This window comes from Anopheles gambiae, chromosome 2 (assembly GCF_943734735.2).
Source record: "Anopheles gambiae chromosome 2, idAnoGambNW_F1_1, whole genome shotgun sequence".
In the NCBI taxonomy this organism is placed as follows: domain Eukaryota; kingdom Metazoa; phylum Arthropoda; class Insecta; order Diptera; family Culicidae; genus Anopheles; species Anopheles gambiae.
In genome coordinates, this window is record NC_064601.1 from 93466351 (window position 1) to 93489667 (window position 23317).

At 47.2% G+C, this 23317-nt stretch overlaps 2 protein-coding genes across 4 annotated transcripts; both read right to left on the bottom strand.

The window, feature by feature from the left end:
• Positions 1 to 91: 91 nt before the first annotated feature.
• On the bottom strand, positions 92 to 19323 carry LOC1276665 (sialidase). Of its 3 annotated transcripts, none has more exons than XM_061649180.1 (5): positions 19170 to 19323; positions 17039 to 17319; positions 3478 to 3631; positions 3288 to 3409; positions 92 to 3221 (listed from the first exon to the last, which is right to left on the bottom strand). In XM_061649180.1, exons 2-5 carry the CDS (start codon positions 17093 to 17095, stop codon positions 2145 to 2147), a joined length of 1410 nt encoding a protein of 469 aa, XP_061505164.1. In that variant the 5' UTR covers positions 17096 to 17319; positions 19170 to 19323; the 3' UTR covers positions 92 to 2144. The 3 variants fall into 3 exon arrangements, with proteins under 3 accessions (XP_061505164.1, XP_061505165.1, XP_061505166.1); XM_061649181.1 differs by having other exon boundaries at positions 17039 to 17316; positions 19170 to 19320; XM_061649182.1 differs by lacking the exon at positions 19170 to 19323 and adding an exon at positions 19023 to 19102.
• LOC5666878 (uncharacterized) lies at positions 3643 to 7406 on the bottom strand. The gene is made up of 2 exons (XM_061649183.1): positions 5606 to 7406; positions 3643 to 5519 (listed from the first exon to the last, which is right to left on the bottom strand). Exons 1-2 carry the CDS (start codon positions 6195 to 6197, stop codon positions 5272 to 5274), a joined length of 840 nt encoding a protein of 279 aa, XP_061505167.1. The 5' UTR covers positions 6198 to 7406; the 3' UTR covers positions 3643 to 5271.
• Positions 19324 to 23317: the final 3994 nt, after the last annotated feature.

The following is a 23317-nucleotide window of genomic DNA, read 5'->3' on the forward strand; positions in this document are numbered from 1 at the left end:
AGGGTCATCGGATCTTTCCCATCGGGAAACTGGATCCCAGCGCCCTGGGGGATTCTTTTCGGGACATAAAGACAGCTCAAAAACGTACTGGTAAATCGATCACGCGGTCAGACCGGACTTTATTAAAAACATGTCATGCTCTTCTGCTCCTCATGCTGTTGCTGCTGGTACATCACACGGAAGTTGGGTGTCTTGTATCCGGTAATGTCTTGTTACATACAGTACACAACACACAGCGCGCCTCATCCCCTTGTACGGTGTGAGGTATTTATAGTTTATTAGGGGCGTGTGTGTGTGTGTGTGAGTGAATGTTCGTACACTCGTAGTCGAGCATAAAATTGGCTGGTTCGATTGTTGTGTTAACATCGGCCCTCCGTACATTACCGCCCATGTTGGCTATCGCCGTAGCGCCTACGACGGAACAGTGCGGCATTCTCCGTAACGGAAGTTCATTTCCCATAGCGTAATATTTTGCGTGTGGTTTGTTTTTTGTGCAGCGGAAGAGATTCCTTTTTGCATGTTTTCATGTACCAAACAGTCCCACGGTTGTGGGTGAACTAACTGATTAGGCGGGAAGGGGAAATGAAGATCTATTGACGGAGAACAGAAAAGCGGGCCTCTATAATGCGCGCGCGAGCGCGGGCGCATTTCGATTGAGTTCGACGGTGACGCGTTTCGTGGTTTTATTAGCAAAGCGCGAATATTTTAGATGTGTACTTATACTGATAAAATCACTCATTCTGTCTTCTAAACGGTACAGCGAGCTGTTCGGTTCTGCTTACATATGGCAATTAGGGTTTTTTTTGTATTACTTTGCTCTTGCGTAACTATTTTAAAGCTGTCTTACGCAACGAATGCTGGGAAGAATTGAATTGGGAATTGGATTAAAAAAGGGCCATAAAATAGAGGATATTAATTGGATCATAAGTTAAAACGGAAGCTCACCTTACCGTACATTGCTTATTTGCAAAAGCTTTTACGTGTTTACAACTTTACAACAGCTAGACTTAAAATTATGGCAATTTTTGCAAAACAAACGCGGCACTTATCGGTTATGGTTAACGGTAGAATGGGCGTGAGGAGATTGGAATGGAGGATTACAGAGCTGGTGCGGGTAGAGTAGGACAACAACGACAACGTCGACAATCGAATCGAATTGATGTCTGTTTTAAGCAAATTTGCCTAAAAGAATGCACGATTCACATTATCTGATTAATGATCATCTTCCTTTTTTGGACTCACTATTTTGAAGCAATTTGCCAAAAAGCTTTTGGATTAAACACATCGCTCCGGTTTACCATCGCTACCCACACAGATATGGCTTAAAATGCTCTACAAAAGTGGACCTTCAGAAGAATTGCGACGAAGGACGCTTTGGACCAAAATCACCCGTCACATTACTCAAACACCTTCCAATTCTGTGCCATTCCGCACGTGATGACATTAATCATCAGCCAAATTAGATCGTGTGATACAATCCACGAAGCAGAAGGGTGAATGTGTCACACTCACATTCGTCATACGCGTACGTAACTACGAAGCGGAGATCGCAAAAGACGCACGCGACGTTACGGTCGAGATGCCGTACGCCCAGTGGTAACGAATCAATTTCGCTGGAGTTTTTGTTGTTGTACGAGAACTGCAACTTGGAGATCACAAACGAGAGCAGTCTGTGGATAATTACAATTCCAAGCTGATGGTCAACGTTACGGCAACGTCCGAACGAAGATGCAAAAAGAGAGAAGATGACGAAGAGACAACGTGACTGTGTGATCAGGTTCGGTGCTTTTCGTAGAGAGCTGATTTGTAAATCCAATCTGAGCTTTGGAGAACTCTCAGATCGGAGCTGCAGGCCAGACATACATTTTAATTCACTTATCATGTATCAACCGGTCGTTGTCGTTTTGTCCGCCCCAAGCCCCACTCTGTTCCTCTGTTTCAGTGACTTTTTGAAATCAATGTTAGGCGCTGACGAAGAATGCACCACCATACATCAAAGGCGCACCCTTACTACCCTATCCTCATTCTAAGTAGCTATCCTTCGCTCGTGCGAAGAGTGTGTTAGTGTAGTTACCATCTGGAGAGGGGATGAAATAAATAATGCAGGAAGCAAGGCGTGATGAAGCGTTTAAAAGCTAGCAAAGCTACACTACCGGCCGCGGATCGTACGGTGTCGCATCAAACCCGACGAAGCGATTGTTCTTCCGATGCACAAAGCCCTTGTTCGGGCCGGTGTTGTAGTACACGACGCGCCGTATGCCGAACGGATCGATGTACCCGAACGAACCGTCCCGCGTGTCGCTGGCCGAGTTGCGCTCTTCGTGGTACTGCCGGGGCAGATAGTACCGGAAGCCATCGTTCGTGACGGACACCCCATCGTACGGGTGGCTTTCGCCGGCACGCCGCACCGGCAGCTCCTGCCCATTCTCGTCGTAGTACCGGCGGACGTGTTGGTCGTCGTACGGTTGGTGGGCCTGCGGATCGATCAGATCCCGGTTAAAGCCGATCGATGCCGGGTCGAGCAGATTCGAGCTGCCGGAATCGAGCTGTACGAGCGGTTTTAGGTTCACTGTAGCGCGGGTTGTGCTCTCGATGTACGGGCGGGAGGAGGTGATTAGGATCGGTTCACTCGATGGGCGACGGCGCCGTTCCGAGGGGTTTATGGGTCTTCGGCGTCGATGCGGTGGCGTGAAGGTGGTGGCCGCAATGTACCCGCTTGGGTCGACCGCTACCGAGGGATTTCCGTTGTAGATGACGAGCGGTGGAAGGTGAGCTTCGGAACCGTCCCGAAGGGGCGATGGAGTTGAGGAGGGAGCGTAGACAGCGATCGGTGTGGAGGAGAGCTCGTTGCCGATCAGCGGAGTGTACGTTGTCGAGGGGACGTAGATGTCAAGGGAAGGTGGTCGGGACGATACGGATGATGGGTAGTGGCGGTGTGGAGAGGAAGAGGAGGACCCAGGTTGAAGTGACGAATGGTATCCGGGACCGAGTGGTTGGGAGTGTGGTCGGATGAAGACACCATTGAGCGAAGGAGTCGAATGGACGGAAATTGGAGCTGGAGTTGAGGGGATGATGGCGATCGATTGGATCGCGGGTTGGTTGCGGTGCTGGGGCGGTTGAGGTGGAGCGGATGCTGGTGGTGCTGGGGGCTCGTAGGAAGGATCCGACGGTACCAAGACGCCCGAATCGGCCGGTTTATTTTTGGCCACCTTAATAGCGTCCTGTCGAAAAAGTTTGGGAACATCAGAAATATTGGAGAAGGCGTTCGGAAGTTTATGTTATCTTACCTGTATCGGTCGATTCTGGCCCACGTACACCGTCTTGGACTTCAAGATCCGATAGCCCTTGTGATCTGCGATGTAGTCGTTCTGGCGCAGATAGCCGGAAGCATCAATCCACGCGTCCGTTCCTGCAGATGGGTGGTGCATAAGTACACTTGAACTTTGGACGTATACTTCACGCAGAAGTTCCACTTACCGATCACCGTGCCATCTTGCAGACGCTTCTCCTTCCGAAACTGACCATTGTCCGTCTGGTACCGGAAGTACCGCTCGGGGCCTTCATCCGTCTGTATGTGGTACTGGTTGCTGTCTGGCGAGCCCCAGGAGGCGTTCGCCCCGTCCAGGTAAACCTGCCGACGCGGAAACAAAAATGAGAAATGAAACAAATGACCAAATATGAAAGCAAAAAAAGCCCCGTTAGAATGTCAAAAGAAATGTGTTCTTGAGCAGAAGGTGCGTCATCGGCAGTCTGGAACACGCCCTGGATTGCAAGTGGGCGTTCCAAAACGGGAAACAGAGCGAGTTCAATGAATCGTAGTGTGGAACGCTCGTTTTTGGTGCACTTTTTGGTTGCCACCGGACATTACTTTTCGGCGGCGCTTTTACGGGGAAGGTGATGACCTTCGGGTGGTCAACACTCGAAGGCGGCATTACGAGTTGGCGCAGTCAATCATGTGGCGTTACACTTCAGCTTAAGCTCTCGAAACTGCTCGAGACTGCCCTGAGGGCATCTTGACAGAGAGGTAAAAGGGTGGTCGGAGTCGTAAAGCTGGTGGCCACCTTCGACTTCAGGTAGTCAAATGCGTAGGGAGCGTAGTCCGCACACACACACTATTTCCAACGATCGTTCTTTGCCGACCTGCCGATGTGGGTGTCTCGATCAGATCAAAGTGTCGACATTCTGAAGCATTCCCACCAACGTCCAGCGACCCACCGGGTGCGCCAGATGCGTGTGTTGGTCATCGTAAATTCTCCCCCGCCCTCCAAGGTGCCCACACCGAAAGTGCGAATGGAATGAACGAACGAACGATCGGTTTATATCGAGTACAGCTGGTTAATGTACGATCTCGACCTGTCTTGGCTTATTTCTTTTTCGCGCGATCATAAAGTGATTGCGTATTGCGCTGGCGGGGAAGGTGGCGGGCGCAAACTGTAACGCTACAGAGCCTCATGCCCGTGTATGGAAGGTTGGTGTGGTTCCATGGCGTCAAACGGAAAGCCTCTGGTTAAATCGATTCAGACGCTTGTCCCGAGTGTAGAATCCAAGTCGCGGATGAATATTTACAACGAGTGGATGCTGGTTGCGATGAAGTAATCACCATTACAAGACAAACGGAGGCGAAATCTTGCCGCCCAGAGCACCATTTGTCATCTAATGGAACATTTTTGCCCGCAATTGTCATCGGTTTGGGGCTTGGGGTGCTCTTGACATTGCCAACACGGCGGTGTAACATTCGAATTTGAATAAAGGCGAGGTCGTCGTGGGCATTGAAATTCTCGCGTTTAATGTCTTTTCAGGCACTTGAAAATTGGAGTTTTCAGTCTGTATTACCTAACTAGTTGATTATGCGTTGGACATTACTACTTGTCCCATAACAGCACAGACCCAACTATCGTGCCATGTTAATCGATTATCGTGTGAGCTATTACTTTTGCAACCCAGCAATTGGTGAAAGGTTACACCGATACTGAAACGATCAGGCTCCAACTTTCCACCTCATTTGAATCGACTATATCGTTGCCAATAGTTGATGGCAAGCCACGGGAGAGCCCCCCCTAGAAAGTGTCCAGAGTGATCGATCGATGCAAAACGGGTGTTAAACGTTGGCCTGCCGCCCATGCTATCGTGCTCTCAGTGCCTCCGAATGGGGTGGAAATGATGCAACAAAATGCCACCTCCGTTACGCGATTGGACACGCTTACCCGGCGCGTTCGGCGATGGTATTAAAACATATTTTTGCAGCCAATTTTCCAATTTAGAAGGAGCAGTTTATTTCCCACCGAACGTTAGGTTCACATCGTATTTCCCCGTCTCGAACACATCGTACGGCGTGAGATCTTTCGGGATGGGCCAAACGAGGTCCCGGAAGCTGCTGACGTCCGGCAGCCGGCCGTAGAACGATGCGTACTCGGGCACGGTGAACAGACACTTCAGGCCGAGCAGATACTCCAGCACCGCAATGTCCGGCGTGTGCTCTTCGTAGTTTTCGTCCAGATAGAGCGATTTAAAAGCGGATCCTAAAAGGGAGGGTGAACAAGACGCGCAAAAACCATGAAAAACAATCCTCAAACAGGCACACTCTCTCTCTGTGAGTTAAACTTGCTTTCATCCAGCTCCTCTTCCCGCACCATCTTGCACAGCTGGTACACCTGCACCAGGAAGGCGTTGATGGTGCCCTGCGTCAGGTTCGGGTCCCGCTGGTCCAGCTCGGTGCGCTTCAGCTCGTTCAGATAGTCCGACACGCGCCAGACGAGCTTGCGGAAGAGCCGCTGGTTGATGTTGTTGTACACCAGCACGACCCGGCTCTCCTCGAACAGGTCGGCCGCCGCCAGCGTGCGCAGATACTCGCCGACCGTTTCCTCCGCACTCTCCACCATGTGCACCGTGTACCCGTCGAAGTTCATCATCAGCCCGAACAGCTTGATCTCGCACACCGTACACTCCTGCAGCTCCTTGATGAGCTTCAGAAAGCGGTCGCGCAGCGTCATCCCCGTCACTTTTGGATGGCGGCCAACGTACACGATGCGCTGGAAGTAACTCTTCCGCCCGGCGCACAGCATATTGTCCTTGACGTGGTCGGCCAGCGTGCGCCGGTTCTGGAACGAGGGCAGGGCCGCCTCTTCCGTCCTTTCCATAAAGTACGGCAGCGGTTTCTTCTTCTTGTTCGGGCTGTTGCTCGCTGTTGAGTTGGACATTGTGCGGGGTTTGGCGTTTCTTTCGGGGTCTGTCTGCGGGATTTCTTGTGGCAGGACGGAACAGGAACAAGAATTTGTTGCACGTTACAAGCAGAGCACTGTTTTGATTGTGGCCCGGTTGACAGGAACATCAACGCAATAGCGCAAGGCGTGACTATGGCAACAACGCTTTCGATGCGCTCGTTACCATGGAAGACTCGAAGCCTGCTAACAACTGGTGTTGTGCCCAAGCAACGCATTCTTCACCAAATGGGGAAACAGACATGAGGCCCTTGAGCAGAAAGCGGCAAAGCGAGGAAACGTCATTTTCATGCCACTCTTCGTTCATCAACTGTGTCTACCCCTCCGGTCCCTGACGTAACACAAGAAACACATTCCCCACAGGGTTCGTGCGCGGATGGAAGGTCTCAATTAAAGCAGAAATTTTCCACGCGCAACTCCCCTTGTTCCCGTGACTTGTGCAAATGTGTGACAAGGTGTGTGTGGAAGTGCCCGTGGTGCTATAAAATGCAGCGAACTTTTAAATCTAACCACTGCCAGCCTCATCTAACTACTGGTCAGATGGGGTTGAGCAGTGGCAGTCGTATGCAGAAGACTCATGGCACTCTCATGGCTTTGCACCCGTCGCACTTTAGGGGGGCTTTTTTTTGGCGCGTGCGAATGCGAACAAACTGCTCGGCATGTGTATGTGGCCATTGTTTTTCGCCCGCCATTCTCGCGGGCGTCTCGCTTTCGTTCGCCCGGCTAGTACGTGACGCATTTTGGGAAGAAAGAGCCACTGAAGCAGAAGGTGTTCGTTGTTGGCGATGAGTTTCACCCTCCCAACGGTGGTTGGTTTTGCATTTCTTTTGCCCTTGAGCATCGTTGAACAGGGGGAGTGTGGTGCTGTTGCACCGGCCGAGAAGGGTAATTCGATTAAACCCATCCATCGAACGAGTGGTTTCACCTTTAACTCGAGCGAACTAGATTGTTTTGGCTTTTTTTTTTGGGGTTTAAATCTGTTTCACCTTCCAGCTGCATTAAGCTCTGGCCGACGGTTGACTCCTCGGTTAAGTACCCTGGGGCGAGGTCAAGATTGCGTTAGGTAGACAGCGTGGAGAGAGAGAAAGGTATGAGGTGTGGATTAAAGAAAGAAATAATTTCATATAATTGGGTATCACATTTCATCCGCAGCAGGCTGTTGGATTATATTTAAGGCGCCTAAAGGTAAACAACACATTTGATTTGCTTCCTTTTTTTTATATTGCATTTATAGTTTGAATGAGTTTTGTTGTATTTTTACTAAAATTATTTTTTGTTTTTACTTTTGTTTACTACTCCTCCACTATGCCTCCTGTTATTGTTGTTTTCTAATTAGTATTTGTTTTTCATATCTGATTTCTCAAATGTATGACAATCTTTAATTTAAATAAAAAATTCAAGTTTGAATATTAATTGATTAGTTTGTTTTCTTATCGTTACTTTTGATTATGCTTGATTATTCATGATTAAAAATGAATATTAGTTTTATATACCTATTCCAAAATCTCTTTTGAAGACTTATTGTGCTTAACATTCCTTGGTCATCAATAACTTCATAAAATGTGAAATATGCAACATGCTAACGAACTCAAACCCGTTCTAAATCGTCAATATTTCCTAAATATTCCTAAATCGTCAAATTTTGATTCCTAAAGGAGGACTATTCCATTTGTTTATTAAAATCAATCAATTGAAACATTTCACATTTAGGCGCCAATTAAGCTTTACATATTTAAATAAACTTCCAACACGCATCACACATTCCTTTCCAACTCGGCTCAATCAACCGATCCCGAGGTTTGCCACCTGATTGACAGCGAAAAAGGGCCCAATTTCCCGTATCTACTTCCACCAACAGCCGTTGTCTGTACCGTTCCATCGATCGATCGTTTCAAACGCGATGAAGCGATAGAACGGCAAATTGCAGTGCTTCCCCAACTATGGGCGGTTTGCAAAGTGTATGCACAAATACCCCATTAGACCCTTTGCCAAAGAACTGCAAACTGCATGTGCCTCATGCATATTCAAGAACCGCCCATTTAGCGTAGGCTCGATGGAGTTGGATTCTTTTTTTTCTTTGGCCCATTTGGTTCCGGAACCGCGTATGGCGCTCAGGTTGAGTGTGAGTGGAGACCCCACCGTAATGTTCGGTGGCGCCCAATTATACACCCACCGTGCGCAGGAAGCGATTTTTTGCTTTGCGGGATGTGTGTGGAGCTTTGTGCTGCATACACGATTACATGAGCAGATATTACACACCTATTGGCGTGCGTTGTTAGTGGGTGCACTTTTTTTTTAGTGGAGCGTCTTCGATGGTGCGTTCTGTTCGCGCTAGTGCAGCGGTGCATCATGCCAACACAGCGCAACCGGTCGCATTGCAGCGAACACCTTTCCTTCCTCGTGGTTAGCGCTAAAGGTTAGCCTTTCTCTCGAGCCTGTTTTTGTTTTGCCACCCCGTTGCAACCATTTGTTGTTGATTTTGTGGGGCTGTGTTAAGAGTGTTTTGGTTTTCACTTTCCTACACTGTCACATAAGCTTTGCAAAAGGTTAGCAGACAGCCCGGCGCAGCTACCATCGGGAATGATCTGCGATAAGCCGTCTCCATTTGAATAGTCGCAACCATCCAGCAAATCAACACGGCCAACAGCAGGTACACACGGCGTGAGAGCGGGTGTTTGATAGTGATCGGGAGCGGTACACCAGCACCGGCAACAGAAACCGGAATCGTCATTTAGACATAAAAGTGGAAATGATGAAAAACAAAACGATTCAATCCCGGAAAAATAAGCCCAAGCCAGGAAGTGGAGGAAACGCACTCGGCAGCATGCGCACCCGCTGCGACAGTCAAGTGCAAGTGCATGCTGCACCGGAGCAAACATTGGCAAACATTTATTGTCGCAATACTCGAATCAACTCCGGCGTGTTGGTAGCCGTTTGACAGTGAAAGTTGCCGGTGTGTGTGTGTATGTGCGAAACGATTTATGCGAAACGTGCTCCGAAAATATGGGCAAAAAACAGCGTGCGCAACCTGAACCTGAACCAACGGGTGCGCACAGCACCCTGTTTGGGGGGTGAGGATAGAACCGGATTTTTGGACGCCGTTGATAGCAAAGCAGAGAAGGAGGGGCAGCAGGACAGAGTTCCGGATGTGCTGAGGATATGTGCGCTCCTTTCACCAGTATGTCATCGGTTTTAATGTCAGATTAGCGACCCCTCGGGGCGGGTATGCTAAAAAGCAGAAGGGCAAATACGCGAGCTTTCGCGGTTCACCATGAGAAATCTTACGATACGATTGATTTAAATGCGTGCAAGAGGGTAACCATTGGCATCTCTTTTCGCCTGTTTTAGTGTTTCTGTTTCTGTTTTTCCTCCTCCTTCTTGATGATTACCGCATCGATCGCGATCTTGATTGAGTGCATCGCTTCGGAAGAGTGTATTGCGTGTGTATCTGAAGAGATGATCCGGTTTCTGTCAGTGCGAGTGGGAAAAAAACGATGCAACCCGCTTAATAACCGGTGTGGCAGGGTAGCGCTTCACTTCCGAATGAACGAAATGCTTCCTATTCGCTTGATTCATGTGCGTTGTTAACGGTGCTGTGATCGATAGCGCCTTTAGTGTAGTTGTGAAGCGAGCGGCTCCGTATCATGCTCGTCTGCTGATCGAATCTCGGTGTAAGTAAGCTTTTCGGATGTACAGGAACAAACTTTTCCTGAGGCATAATCGACATTTAGTTAATTCGGTAGCAGAGATAATTGTTGTAAGTTCAAATGTGAATGCATTATAAATTTAAAGAAGTATTAATGTGGCTTTTCATGTTCCTTAAAGGTAACGTCCGATTTTGCGTGTCATTTTCGTCTTTAAGTTTTCAAGCTTAAATGGAATATAGACCGTTCTGATGGTAGTTTTAATTTCTACACAACACAACGGCGACCACCTGATGAAACTTTAATGCACCTTTTCCCCCATTCAACCATGCAAAATTTTCGGGTGAACGTAATTTCGGTCCAATTGCACCCTTTTTTGTCATCTGTCCAGTTTAAAATGCTACCTTCCCCGCGTTCCTTTCTGCGCTACCTTTCAATTTAAAGGCTCGACTAGTGGACTAGTTCGTTTTTAAAAACCTGTATCGTTTTCGGCTGCCAAAAAAAAATCTCAGAAATCTTTCGTCCACAAAACCAATCCTTTCTCTTTGCCAGCCAGTGCTAGAAGGGATGGTGCCTGCTCGCTGACCATTGGACGATTGGGTGTGTGGTTCAGGTTCGATCACAGGTTTGCAGCTCTCTGATTTAAGGGGGTGTCTCGCCATGATGATGGTGATGGGTGATGATTGCACCCATTTTCGCAGATCATTTGACCGTGATGTATTGGAATTCGCTCGCTCCGTTCGTTCGTTTTGAATGAAGCTTAAAGCGAGTGTTAAAATCACGATAGCATTCATTTCGCGTAATCAGATCAAGGCCGCAACACGTTCAAATGGCGCGGGTTGGGCAGTTAGTCCGCGCGATCGATTGTGTACGATGGGTCCTACACAAAAAAAAGGTCACAACTTCGGCTGGACCCCGGGGTCTGACTTTGACTTTGACTCGACAGGCGCACGCGATATTCAGCCCGTGCGGGAGTGTAAATTGGTAAAGAAATGGGTGAGACCGGTCGGTGCTTTGATTGTTCCAATTTTGGGGAGCTGGGATTAAATGTGGATCAGTTTGGATTACAGGTTGATGGTATTAAAAGGTGCGTACACTTGACACCAGCGATCGAAATGTTGAAGATAATCCCGGTCCAGTTTTGGAGCGACCAATGCCACAGCTTATTAGCATTTAATTAGAATAAAATCCTTGAGCTCTGTTGTGTCTTTCGATTTGCAATTATAGACGAAAAAACAATTGCTGCTTATTTTACACGCATTTGCATTAAATTAATCCTCGCTCAATCGCCCCTTTTTGGCGCGGATTATTCAACCAGAAATGTGTGTCATGCGGCAAACCCGCCTAATAGAATTGTAGCAACATCTGTCTCGACATAGATCACTGTCGCTTTTAACATGATGCCGAACATGCAGCATCGTCTGCCCGCTCACAGTGGCTTCCGTTTTGTAACGCTGCAAACGATGAAGAAGAGCTCACGTTCACACGCAACGGAAGCTGGCGTAAAAGAAATGGATCGCGAAAGCATGAGCAACATAACTGACAAAAAAGGCGCATCATCAACCACAATTCCCAAAAGCGAATGTCGGGAGAATGGCGAACAACGAGATCGGAGCGAAAACAACGCCACCACCAACCATCGTCATCGTCATCAGCATTGGCGGGAATCACCCTCGTCGTCATACTTTTTTTTGAGGGGAACATTACGTCATACTGGATGGGAGGATGGGGCGAGAGGAAGAGTTGTTTGGGTGGTTTGAAGGAAGCAAGCAAGAGAAAAAAAAACTGGACCAAACACGACCGCGCACGCCACGGCGCAGAAAACGAGAGCGAACCGAGATCGGTTCGCGCGCGAGGATCGTGTCGGTGAGCACATAACGACGGGCTCCGCAAATCAAGCGTCGGAAACATAAACAAGAAACGACTTACTAGGGGACACTAAAGGGCAGGGAAATGGGAATCAAATGGAACCTTTGTCACAGCCCGAGATCAACCCCTAGTTTCGCGGACTGTTGCCGGCGATGATCGTGCGGGATGGCGAATTTCGCGTTTGGGTGTTCAATGGCGTATGCTGGATTATGAGTTTGACGGGTGCCCTATCTTATGCAAACTCCCCCCGGTGTCCTGCCGATTACCGTGAACGTGTTCCCTTCGTAACGAACCCTTCGCTTTCGGTACCTTACCGCACAAATCGAACCGACGACCGCCGGGTTCGTCGCTTGTGTGTGCTGTTTTGAAGCATCGAAATTGTTCGTTCCGTGTGCAAAAAATTTGAACGAGAAAGCAAGCGAGTGCGCGAACGTAAAACAACGCGTTCGGAAGGGCTCCCGCGTTGGAAGCCCGCGAGTTTGGTGGTGCGAAAGCGAAAGGCATGGTCGAATGATGAATGGGGTGTTTTTGTTTTTTGTACCTTTTGCCCCGAGCGAGCGAGCGAGCGAGCGCACGCGTGCACACGATCATTCTTCGCGGTGGATGGATGGGTCGGAAGAATTTGCAACGGAAAAGCGCGCACAAGCAAACAGCAAAATAAATAAATCAAATTCACTCCAGCCAATTCGCGGGGTGTTCAACGTGATCGGCCTTGATTGCAACTGATCGCGCAGATGGCACCTGGTGGTGTGGCGATTAAAATAATGCGTACATTATTGGAAGTTTGCTTTAGGAGAGCGCAAATTGTAAACAACAAAAAAGTGCCTTCCTCCGTGTCCATCAGTTGCAGAGCGGGGGAAAAACAGAATAATTGGAAATGACGATTGCGTAAGGTGCGGCCCGAAAGTTTGTCTAATCAAACGATGACCTCGCCACCATAATTACCATTCACGGCAAATGGTCAACAACAAGCGAGTGACAATGGCAATGTGTCACGGTCTTGCACGGTGGTGCAGCGAGAACAATCATGGTTTTGACCCATACGAAGGTTTGCCGATGCCGGCCAAAAGGGTAAAAGGGCGCTTGGGAAAACGGCTGGGAGCTTCTAAACATTTTATGCAAAGTCGCATTGTTTCTTGTTTTTTCGCGGGCACCAACGATAACAACGAGCATCTAGCGGAAGGTGGAAACACCCATTCGGTGCAGTATTAAGTTCAAGGTGGCCATGAAATGTGTTTTAGTGGTGATTTTGTTGAGCAGCTTCCACCCTTTTTGAGTGGAAAGAAAAATGGATTTATTTTTTTATTTTTGAATTGATTCGCCACAAGGGAAACAAATTCACTTTATGTAATGTCCATCGCTGTGTAATGTTGGCTTAATGATGCACGATTTTCAACGGTAAATGGATTTCCCCCCTGATGGAAGTGTAAAACAAAATGGGTGTAAAATTCGAGTTCCGGTGCCCTCAGACTATTAATTGCGATTGAATTGCTTCAAATAATGCAAATAAAATTGTACTTTTAGGAAAAAATTGGAAGCCAAAACTTGTGACAAGATAGGAAGCGACGCTTTTTGCTTAAATTTGTGCAGTTTGGGCGATTGGAAACTGGATAAAAAGGATTTAAAAATTAATCCAAAGATGTAAAACTACTTGCAAGGAACTCTCTTCACGTGACCTTTTAACCAATTGCAACGAAACACGAATTGCGACCATCTATCTCGTGCTGGAAAGTGAAAGATCGGTGTGGTTTATGCAACGGGATCACTCTCCATCCGTATATGGGCCAAAAGGGGTGCACACACACACACATAAACACGTTCCGATTCTCCAAGAATCGAAAGCCTTATTCGCATCGAGCCGCCACGGCCACGGCAGGAGTTTTGGCATCAGTGAAAACTGTCACGGGCGTTCCGTGTGCTTATGTCTGATTCACACCGACATTTCGGAGGGGGCGGAAAAGGGAAGTAGAGGGAGTTTTATGGCTACTGATGGTGAAAAAATGGGTGAAATAGTGAACCAGTTCTTGCTGCTTCGTGTCGTTCCGTCCGCAAGGCGTCATGTAAGAAAACGTGACCACAAACGTGCGCGATCTGCTTGCAGCGGACTGTTTCGGGCAGCCCTTTCGAGTTGGGTTTTGCGGCACGATCGCCCAAATAGAAGTCAACATTTTGGGTCAAATATATTGATTTTTTTGTTGTTAAATGTGTTATTTATGCTTTGAAAAAGTATTACAATTAATACGGTCCAAAGATACGATCACAATACGACAGGGAAAGTACATTTAATCGCTTTTTAAACATGGCAAGGTGGGTTCCCTTCTTTCATGAACAGTTTGCTGAAATGATGTTAATTATTGTCACGATCATTTTCTTTCTAGGTCACAGAATTTAAGCGTCCTTATTAGCGAACAAAACTGCACCGTTTTTAAGAGCATTTTCTCTAGCTTCTCGGAGAATGGAAGAAAAAATCGTACCACACTGCTAAAATGCACCTTTCATGATGTACATTAATTATGATAATCGATCCTTTCCTTTCTATCGATCGCTGATCTCCTTTCTAAGCGCGGCAGTTTTGTTACAAAGACTGCAGAACTAAGGGAGGCTCAATGTAGGTAATGGTAATCTGTTGTTGCAGCATAAAAGGGCGGAATGCTTTTGTCGTGTGTCAAAGGAAATTGATCTCTGGGAGTAACGGTTCAGACGGAGCGCAAGGGAGGGGAATATTAAGCCCTAATTTGCGGTACAATCGATCGTGATTGTGCTGCTTTGATGCTTTGTTGTTTGCTGTGTGTCCGTCCGTGTTCCGCAAAAAAGGGATTTAAGGGGTTATTGATATAGCAAGTTGAAAATATTCTTAGTTTTGATATATAATGCTTACAATTATGCTTTCTCGTTTGTGTCATAAAGTGATTTACTCAACGTGTACTAAATTTAAAACAAGATCGAACGAATCGTACCTAATCCCCTTCTAGGTTCAATCATCACCTTACGCTTGCCTGGTTTGTCGTTTGCCAGCTTGTTGACTGTACTGTTGCAGGCGTGGGTTAAACTAATTTGGTCGTGTAATTCATTTGTCAGAGTCACACAGATACACACACAGCCTTTCGTACGCCTTTCGTGCAAACTATGCTCTCTGTGCGTCAAGCAACAGCCAAAGTCAATGAGGCAGCCGATCGATCGATCACAAGCACAAGAAATCATGTTTTCTGATCTGGTTTCTGATCGAAACGCCCGCCCGCCCGCCTGTTTCGGGTGGGAAAACATATTTTGTGATGAAGCAATACACACCAAATCGCTCTGCTCCGGGGGCGACTGTGGGTGCAGCAGAACATTGAACATTGAAATGGGAAATGATTTTTATCGAGTGCTTAACAGTTGCAAGAATGCGGCGCGTTATTGCATCAAAACAGAATCGAGCTCAATCAACCCATTAGGAGATAGAATGTTATGATTTGTGCAAAATGAAGCAACAAAAATGACCCAAATTTCCTCCCATCAGTGGCTCTCATTGAGCCTATTTTTCGTTTTTTCAAGCTTACCGTGTTTGCTGTTTTTAGTTTGATTTACTGCTTCCTGTTGTGGTGATCCAAACCTTTGATTAGCAACCTTCCGTAGTGGGCGAAAAGTAAAAACAAATGCTCACAGTTTCACCGGAGGCACTTATGGGCCGTTCCGGTTGCACTGGGGCGTCGGCAATCAGAGTATACGAGCGAGAGCTGCACGACACAAATATCCCCTGCGCTTTAATCGGTCTGTTGATCATCATTAGCAAATATTTGGGATGCCCTTGAAGATAGGAAATGGTTCGAATTGTGTTTTATTATCATGTGGGCGCAAGACCGCAATGATACGGCGGGCAAGAGAAGGCTCGATTGCTAAGCGAATTCTTCCGAGCGCGCCTGTGCGTGCTTACAAGAGCACCGGAACGAACGCAGTTTAGAAACCTCGTCCGGTGAGTGATTGGTTGAACACGAGGCGATTGCATCATGAAAAGAAGCGGTCCGATCATTGCTGGATGGATTGATTTTTTCACTTCTTCTGTGTCATCTGAAGTGGCTGCAACGAAGCGTTTAAATCGATCAGCATGAGAGGACTGATGATGATATGCGCATTTGCTCATCATGTGTGTGTGGTGACTGACGGGGCAAGAGGGCGAAAGGGTCGACTGTCGCAAGTGAAAAGGTTAATCTCCTCTGCGAACGCTTTCATTGGACTAGATTTGATTGGGAAAGGTCTGCCGTAGCCCGTGCGGTACTATTAATGTTAGCTTTGAAGTAATCCATCTTCATGTGCTTCGTGGGTACTTTTGGGGAGGGAGCTGCAGATGCTGGACTAGAGCATAAAGGATCCACATTTGTCAAGAGATTTGATTTCATGGTTGCCGTATAGGTTGAAAGCTTTCTTGCATTGAGCACGCTGTTCAATTGAAAATTAAATCTACGCAACCCGATTTAATTTAAGGAAAATAACTGGGGATATTAAATGTATGTAACAACATACTTGAATCGGAATATAGTAAAAATCTGTAGCTATTAAATATGCTACTATTTTGTGGTACATTTTAGGAGCATTGCAAATAAATCAAGTGCATAAAGTTAGGGAATTTAGTGTTCAAATCCTACTAATAAAATAAAATGAATATATTGTTAGGCTTCTGATCCCCAAATTGCATGATTTGTAACGAAAAATCAATAAATAGCAACGATTGCAATGCTCGTATGAGTCAACTTGTCTCCCCAAAACAGACTCACCGCGTCTTAGTTGCAATGTAAGGACTTCATTGCCCACTCCAACCTGCGTCTCGGAATCAATTTGTGCCAGTAATTTAGCAACGTGACTATCACGAGCCAAGCATTCTCCTCCCCACCAACCAACGCGATCATGATGATGATGATTACAAATTAATTGTGAAGGCCCGTATCCATGACACTAATTACATGCCGTGCCTTTGAAGAGCGATCGAAAATAAAAGGGTTTGGTTTGTTTTATGAGATATTAAGCTACCGTATTATGAGTTTCCGTTATTTTTGTGAATCAAAAGAAGAAATTTCTGTGTTGGGAAGGAAAAACAAAGGTTTTAGAATGGTCAAGGCATTGCCTTTTTTAAGAAATTATCCAAAGCACACGAGTTGAATCCCCTGTAATCATATTTGCATTTGCTTAATTTGCCTAATCAAACCTAATCGATCGTGATTGCAGGCGATCAAGCAAACGCGTTAAAAGAACCATAACAAAACGCCATTTCGCCAGTTCGTTCACATGCACCGTGTGCATGCACCCTCCTCTTCATCCTTCCCATTGACTTACCAGATGCAATCCAAACAGAAGCAGGAAAATGTTGCCCATATTTTCGGTCGACTTCATTTTGATATGTAGGGTGCGCTGTGCAAGCGCTTTCCCTGTGCCTGGTGTCGGAGTAGTGTGTATCCGCCCCAAACTGCAGTTCCGGTGCACCGATCAGCAGGATGATGTCGTTTTTTTTACGTCGCTCTCACTGTGCTCCCGTCGATTCCCAACCTTCCGCCTAGTCACTTGCACTAACCGTCGGCGCTTAGCCGTACACACGCCTGGTTTTATTTCTGCTGCTGCTGTGGTGAGTAATGGGTAATTAAAAGTGCAAATCAATCAACACCGTCATCGGACGTCTTAACTAGAGGTGTGCTCTGTGGACTCCGCACCAACGACTGCGATCCGACTCTGGGAATTGTTAATCCGATTCTAACTTCGGCAAACTAGGATTCATTAGTTCTGCCTGGAGTCTGAGTCACCCGGAGTTGGAGTCGTCCATAATCAGAGTCGTCCGGAAATCGGAGACGTTCGGAGTAGGAGTCGGTTGGAGGAATTTCATTTGGAGTTTTTATTTCTATTTTTCACTTTGTACCTGCACTTCTTAGACAGTCCTTTTCATTCTAACAATGAGGGTTTGAGTTGACCGGAGGCAGCAGAAGTAAGAGTTGGAGTCGGATATAAAATTCCAGACGTTTTGGACCATCTCCAGCCGACTCCAGACGACTTCTGACGACTCCGGTCGACTCCGGATGACTCTGGGCGACTCAAAATGACTCCTAACAACTCCAGACAACTCCGGACAACTCTGACTTTGCACAACTCCAACTCTAGACAACTCCAACCCCGTATGACTCCAACTCCGGATGACTCCGGATGGATCTGGACAACTTCGGATGACTCTGGACGACTTCGAATGACTCCGAATGACTCAAGGCGATTCTGGATAGCTCCAGATGATTACAAAACGGCTCCAGATTATACTGGGCGGAGTCGGATCTTCCTTCCGGAGTCGGTTTCGAAATTTTCGGATTCGGATCGGAGTCGACTCCTAATTTTTGCCAACTTAACCCAACACTAGTCTTAGCCCCCATGTGTATCGGTGCGTTGTTTCACTGTTCGTTTGCGTTCACGCCAAAAAGCAGTAGTAGTTGGGTTCGTTGCGTTCGACGCGCGCAACTCTTAAATGTTACTAATTTTGCTCTGTCATCGATCACAACCGTTTGCCACCTCGTTGAGCAGCACCACGCCCCTCTCTTTACTTACGGAGAGACTGAGTAAAAAAAACACGTAAAACATAATAATAATAAAGAAACTAGCAACAAAAATTCACTCCATCGCGCCCGCCGTTCGCACGATCGTGAGCGTGATATCAATTTGATTCTTCGCGTTCATTCACTTTCGCCCGGCGCTCCTGGAGGAGGAGGGGGTTGCTGCATAAAATAAAACAACAAAAATGCACCGACAAACATCCAGCCCATGGGTGTAGTGGACTTAAAGCATCACCATTTTCATCCACCGTTATACTGTCCCCACCGAGGTGTGCTTTTACGACATTTTCATAACCGATGCGACCGGCAGGTGTGTGTGTGTGTGTGGGGTTGCCATCGTTGAGTGTAGTTCTTGTTTTACCCCGTCTGCGGAATAATTAGCTCACATAACCGCCGGTTCAATAAAGTTTGTGTCTATGCGGGGCAGTTTGTGCGGGCATTCGCTCCAGGCGCCGGAAAGTAAGAGTTACCCATCGGCGGCGGTGACTGTTTAGGCTGATTAGATGCTCGACCGACCGGCCGAGGCTTTGGGGCGTGCTCCGGATAATATTCTTACATCACTCAACCCAAGCGTCTTGCCGCACTTTTCCATTCCAGCAAACCACCCAAAAGCTCACACCGAATCACTCGCATCACTTCCCGTCCCGATCAACCCGAAGATGCTGTGATGTGATCGCTTCCGACGTCGTCCGTTACTACTTGTTATCTTCATTAGCGAACAACTCCCCACATACACACAAACACACGAGAGTGGGTCGGTTGGTGTTTACTATTTGCACTTTTCTTTCACTTCCACTTCATCGAACAGCTTCTGCTGCACTACTTTTTTTTAATAACACTTCCACATGGCCACCCACACCACCCACACGAAAAATCCGTACCGTTTCGTTTCTTTCCGGCTATGGGTGCAATTTTTCAATTTTCTTCGCCACCCAACACCGCCCTGAACTGTGCGAGCGCGACCACACTGGAAAACGTAACCCGTGTACCGTACCGAGTGCTGGCCAAAGCAACACTGACCCACGAGCGCTGGGGTTGTAGCTTTTCCTCCCGTAAACCGATTTCGCGCTACACGCGCTCGCTCGTCGGTTGGGGCCCACGTCGTCGTCGTCGTCGTCGGTGGCGGCAGTTTTTGCTGAAGCAGTCGCCACCCGTTCGGAGTGCTGGCTCGAGCGTACGGAAACCGCTCACGAAAGGTACAGTGTGCACAGAGTTTTGCACCACGGGGAATGCACTGAGAGAATGAGTGGCTCTACTAAATGGAATTAGTCTGTTGCGGTTTGGTAACTCACTGCGAATTGGGGTTTTTGGAAGCGAAACAAAGCGTTAAATTTGTAAACTACTCAAATAGAGCAGCTTTTTTTGGGAAAGAGATTTGGGAATAAACAATTTAAAAAAAAGATGTAGTGTGTAGGAGGAACCAGACAAAGTACTTCTGTGTGTGTGTGTGAGAACTGGTACTTCCAAAATGATTGATTGGCTTCCTGGTTGGTGCCAAAACCATCAGTTGTGCCGTTCTTACTTTGCAAAAAGGTAACGGGCAGTACAGAAGGGTTATGGCTTTGGTGCGTTGGCGTTGAACGCGTTACACTGTTTTGTTGTGCGCAGAAAAAAGGTACCGATTTAAAGCGACAAGCCAAAGATGCAGTGCAGGAAGTGTTGGACGATTGGCAAGCAAAAGGTGGAGATCAAAAGAACGGTTCGGTTGTTCGGAATACATTACATTAACGAACACTTGTTAACAATAGGTGGCTTTTTTATTGGTTGTTAATGATTGCAAACAATTCAGAATTGTATGTATTGGAAGTGATACCTTTAAGGGCTCAAAGTAAGTTGTACCAAGCATTGCAAACAAGCACTTTCTTAGATAAGTGATGCTCGTTAGTTGCTGTCCTTAGATTTATGCATTTATTTTCCTCTCTTCGTGGACAAGCGAAATGCAATTAAAATGTACATCGAGAGGAATGCTTCTACCAGCAAGACAGCTGCGATAAGCCAGCTACACTAGACACAGTGTTGCAGACCGGGCAGACCCACGCTGCAAAAGTAACAAAGAATTGCATTAAACAGCGATAAGCGACGAACCCGCCACACGAATGCCATCTGCACACCATTCGAATTTGCACAGCGCTTTTGTGGGTGATGTGATGCTCTTCTCCCGGGGGTGCAAAACAAGGCTCATGCGCAAATCAATAAAACGTAGACACTTTCCTTCCCTATGCACACTACATCCGTATCGCGATCGGGTCTAGGAGAAAGAGAGAACAGGGCTTTTCGCACAATTCCGACAAGAATGTAACCAGCACGGACACGGATTCGTTTCCAGCATTTTTGTGCGTGGGGATTCATAGGATGAGTCATTGGTAGCAAAACACCACCCAGCACACAATTAACGGTCGAATCCACGGCGTGTTGTACTACAGTGTGCCTCGTGCATTGTTTGGGCCGTTCCGCCATGCCAATAATAAGTTAGTTGGCGCGTTTAGTTAGGCGAAAGTTGAGTCGAGTTTGTGATCGGATTTAGTTGACCGTGTGCGCCAGAGGCGGGGGAAAAGTGTCGTCTTCGTTTCAGTACAGTCAGCGCACACCCTTCAGGTAAAATTATACATTATAACCACAGCGGGACAGAGGAACCATTTCGGGAAGTTGGGCAGCTTTGTTGATGGTGTATTCCGAGTGGTGGAATAGGTTTGTAACGACCTTCACGAATTGCACGCCTTGTCAGAGCGGCATGGCAAGAATAAGAGCTTTGCAGAGGACGTACGAGGTTCTAATTTGCATGCAATGCTATACCGTTGGCGTTCTAAGATGCAGTGTCTTCCCTGTTTGAAGAATGCCTAATAAAGCAATCGGAATGGAGCAATTGGTTTAATTTGTTTTCGAGCAGAGTGGTTAGAATAATAGAATCGGTTTGAAGTGTTTGCAATCGGCTCACGTAAATTAAAGCCCACAATAATAAGTGACCTTCCGAATGGATGGAACACATTCCATTCGCGTATGACATCATTGAAGTTGATCGACTGGATATGAGGAGTTCTTTTTTAAAATTGAAAAGCTTCAGCTTACTCTTCAGGATTGCCTATCACTGCTTTTAACCCAGTGCAGCAACGGTACTGGTTGTAACGGTCGAAAGTGCTCACCCAACATTCCGGGCAGCTCAATCCGATTAACAGTCGCATCAGGTGGCCGGTTGTGTGCGAATTAGTACTTTCGCTGGATTTTTGCATTTGTGGCTGGTAATGGGACAGCAGCAACAAGCAGCCGTTGACAATGATCCTTTCCGGAACCCTTTTGCCAGGCACGTACAGGCGATAAAGTAAGCAGAAAACGTGATCGAAGAGTATCGGCGAACGCCGTTGACGAGCCGGAAGAGTGTGGAAGAGCACTGGCCGAGTGGAACGCTTCCCAAAAGGCGAAAGTGTTAGTGGTAGTGAAGGTGGGACTTTTAAGGAGCGCGTGACATACATCGATCAGTTTGGGGGGCAGGATTTGTGACGAACAATTTGTGTACAATTCTTCAAACTTTTATTGTGTTTTTTATTCGGGTTTAAATCAATGATTCGGACGACTGGTTCGAGTAAACGATCGTGTTAATTGAGCGGCTTCCCGCGGCAGCAAACACTTCCAACGCCCAACAGTGACATCGGATGTTATGCACGCGCGGACGCGCGCGCTCGCAACAGCAACAACAGCACACACGGCCACCGTTTTCTTGCGATAGTTCCGCTGCTCGTGTTACATAAGCGGAAGCATTCAGCGCCGACCACCTATGCTTCCCGCGCCTCACCACCACGCGCCTATTGGACTGTCGTTTGGGGTCGTTTGTTCGATGGTGCTGAACGGGCTTAGCCTTGGCCATGATATTAAACGCTCGATGCATATTTCATATGCAGGCGCAACCCGACATGCCCTCCCCGACATCCCGCCTGTCAACAAATTAATGAAAGAAAAAAAACGAAACCCTTGTCACCCCCCGCTCTTTGGACGGTAATTATTGGTGAATTGAAAAAAAAGGGGGAGCGCGAACGACCAACATATCGATTGCGAAGCACCAAAAGGGAGTGAGTAAAAAATTGATCTCCGAGGCACGTGGTGATGACGAACGCCGGACGGGGTTCAGCCGCGTACGATCGAGCGCGAGCTCGGTGACCTCATGCGCGTGCAACTTCAATGCTAATCGATGATCGTTGCAGTTTATTCTGCGCTTGTTCTACATCCTTCTGTCAGCTTCCGTTGGGTAAAAGTAAATAATTGTTAAAAATTTCTCACGCCATCTATTTAGAACGATCTCCAACTTGTGCAATGCACTACTGCTCTCGTTACGCAGAAGAAGGAAGCACTTTCAACGGCAGAACAAACAGCGCTGAAGTACCACTGAACATGGTGATTTACCGTTTGCTGAGAATGGCCTCAAGTATGATGAGTGCGTACCTCGGGTTCGCCAATCCGTTGCTATCGGCGCATGAGTGAGACATTACCGGCTACCGACTTGAGCGCAAAACGAGGCAATACTTCCAGCTGGCAATCGTGTAACAGGGACAGGGTTCAAAGGCGCGCTGTGAAAGGCGTCTCTGCACCTTTACAGGAAGCTACGGCGTGCGTAAATGACCTAAATTTGTGGTGGTTTATAATAAATGGAGGACAATTTGCGCTATGGTGTGGAGCGTGCAATTTTATGCAAAAAAGCACAGGCAAATAGTTTACACATTTATACATAAAAGAAGCAAGGGTTATCAGCAACACTAGACGGAACTAGAGCTATTAATCTTGCAGCAGAACTTGCTCGATTTATGCGCTGCTCGGCAAGATCCGGGACGGGAACAACTGTCTGGTCAACTGGGGAGAAAAATTACCCCCCACAATGTGGGTGGTGTTTCAGTACAAGCCTCGATATGACACTTACAGGGCAAAAGCCAAACCATTTGTAACGCTTCTACTACCAGCCAATTCTTGCTAGCTCCGGTGTGTGTCTCCTGGGACCACTTTACCGGGCCGTTGTCCATATCTGCCTGTCCCGACAAGTTCCAAT

Coding starts and splice junctions, on each gene's coding strand:
- LOC5666878 (XM_061649183.1), bottom strand. CDS start 6,197: ATGTCCAACTCAACAGCGAGCAACAGCCCGAACAAGAAGAAGAAACCG. Junction 5,520..5,605: donor GGAAGAGGAGCTGGATGAAA/GCAAGTTTAACT, acceptor CCTCCCTTTTAG/GATCCGCTTTTAAATCGCTC.
- LOC1276665 (XM_061649180.1), bottom strand. CDS start 17,095: ATGAAGTCGACCGAAAATATGGGCAACATTTTCCTGCTTCTGTTTGGA. Junction 3,410..3,477: donor GCAAGATGGCACGGTGATCG/GTAAGTGGAACT, acceptor ACCCATCTGCAG/GAACGGACGCGTGGATTGAT. Junction 3,222..3,287: donor GCCAGAATCGACCGATACAG/GTAAGATAACAT, acceptor CTTTTTCGACAG/GACGCTATTAAGGTGGCCAA.